Source organism: Camelina sativa, chromosome 20 (assembly GCF_000633955.1).
Source record: "Camelina sativa cultivar DH55 chromosome 20, Cs, whole genome shotgun sequence".
Taxonomy (NCBI): Eukaryota; Viridiplantae; Streptophyta; class Magnoliopsida; order Brassicales; family Brassicaceae; genus Camelina; species Camelina sativa.
The window spans coordinates 11,648,096-11,649,926 of NC_025704.1; the positions used below are offsets into that span (position 1 = coordinate 11,648,096).

At 37.7% G+C, this 1,831-nt stretch overlaps 1 protein-coding gene across 1 annotated transcript in view; it reads left to right on the forward strand.

Annotated features, from left to right (window-relative positions):
* The window catches only part of LOC104770529, a gene marked incomplete in the record, with an annotated part of 8,938 nt that continues 7,787 nt past the window's right edge, over positions 681–1,831 (forward strand). Inside the window, 1 exon segment of the mRNA XM_010494967.2 lies at positions 681–1,831. Coding sequence (XP_010493269.1) covers positions 1,170–1,831 — 662 coding nt within the window.

Below are 1,831 nucleotides of genomic sequence, written 5' to 3' on the forward strand. Positions count from 1 at the left end.
TTGGTATTACTTATTGAATCTCAATAACTGTTTACTACAGTTTAGAAGTTTATTTAAAAGACTCAATTAGTAATTCACATTTAGAAAATTATTTTTCTTTAGTGAAATAAGTCTTTTACTATATATGCAAATACAAAAATGTATTTATAATCCAATAAAATATTATAAAATTTTAAAAAATTAGTTTAGAAAAATAACATATCATAAAGTAACAAAATAATTATTATTAAAATTTTAATATCGCGCTTTAGGCGCGGCTACCTCCCTAGTTAAAACTATAAGCAATTAAGTCTAAAAATATCTAATACGTGTCCTTCTCCTTATAAAAGAAAGAAATACTACAAAACATCACAGCAGAAGAAGATAGTGCACACCACACCAGTTACCAAATCAGTTGGACCTACCGAATTAAGATACAACATTTAATGTCTGGTCTTATTATTACATTCTCACGTTTATTACAATTAAAAAACAAAAATGTTACTTATACATATTATTAAATAAATAATAAAAACAGCACTTGCACATCATTATCGACCGACGTTTATATGATGAACGACGGCAAAACACAGAGCAACGCCGTTAACTCACCACCTCTCTCGAATACATAAACTTGACGACGTCAGGTTTTATAACGCTTGTCTGGTTTACATAAATGACAAAAATACCCCTACGAACAAGTTGCGCGTCAAAATCACAAACGAGAGACAGCAGCAAACTCAATCGATCGTCTCTCTCCCTCTCTAATCTTCTTCTTCATCATCATCATCACCACACTTACTGTGAAAAAGACCCCTTTTGTTCTTTTTTCTTTTTACAATCTGAGATCTGAACAGATATTTCTTAAATCTCATTAAATCCCCCCTTAAAGTTTCAATCTTTGCTTTTTTTCCCCCAAATATCTTCTGGAGATTTCTTTCTAAAATTTCTCCACCGATTCACCCCCAAGTCTCTCTGGCTATGAAAATCTATTGAAGTTCTTGGTTTCTCAGAGCTTCAATGGTGGAAAAAAATCCCTAATTTTCACCCCCAATCCGAGAATAACTTCAATTTATGGAGGATTCAAGCACATTCCGGTAGATTTGTTTCTTTGGGGAGGAGAAGAAGAGAAAGTCAAATCTTTAGGGTTTTCCCGATTTGAAGAAAGTTTCGATTTTTAATAAAACCAAATGTTCTCGAACCAGTTTGTGCTCGTCTTCTCTCTTCTTCTATGTCTCCCATTCGTCTTCTTCTTCGTTGCGCCACATGTCTTCCCTTCACCTCCTCCTGGTGAATCTTTAATCCCAATCTCCGATGAAATTGATGACCGGAGTTTATTCATCGCCGCTGCTGGGTCGACCTCTCTTTCCCATCTCTCATCTGGAAACCCTAACCCTAAGCTCAAGATTGCGTTTTTATTCCTCACCAACTCCGATCTACATTTCGCGCCAATCTGGGATCGCTTCTTCTCTGGTCATTCTAAATCTCTCTACAACGTCTACGTCCACGGAGACCCTTATGCCAATATCACAAGACCTGGCAACGGCTCTGTATTTGAGAATGCCTTCATCGCCAATGCTAAGCGCACGGCACGTGCCTCTCCGACTCTTATCTCCGCCACGAGACGACTCCTCGCCACAGCGTTTCTTGATGACCCTGCTAATACTTACTTCGCTGTGCTCTCTCAGTATTGCATTCCTCTCCACTCTTTCAACTACGTTTACAGCTCTCTCTTTGAGTCTCCAACTTTTGATAAATCTGATCCGGATCCTACTCCTAATCCTAGAGGTATCCGGATCTTGTACCGGAGTTTTATGGAACTGATATCTGATGAGCCGAGGCTTTGGAAACG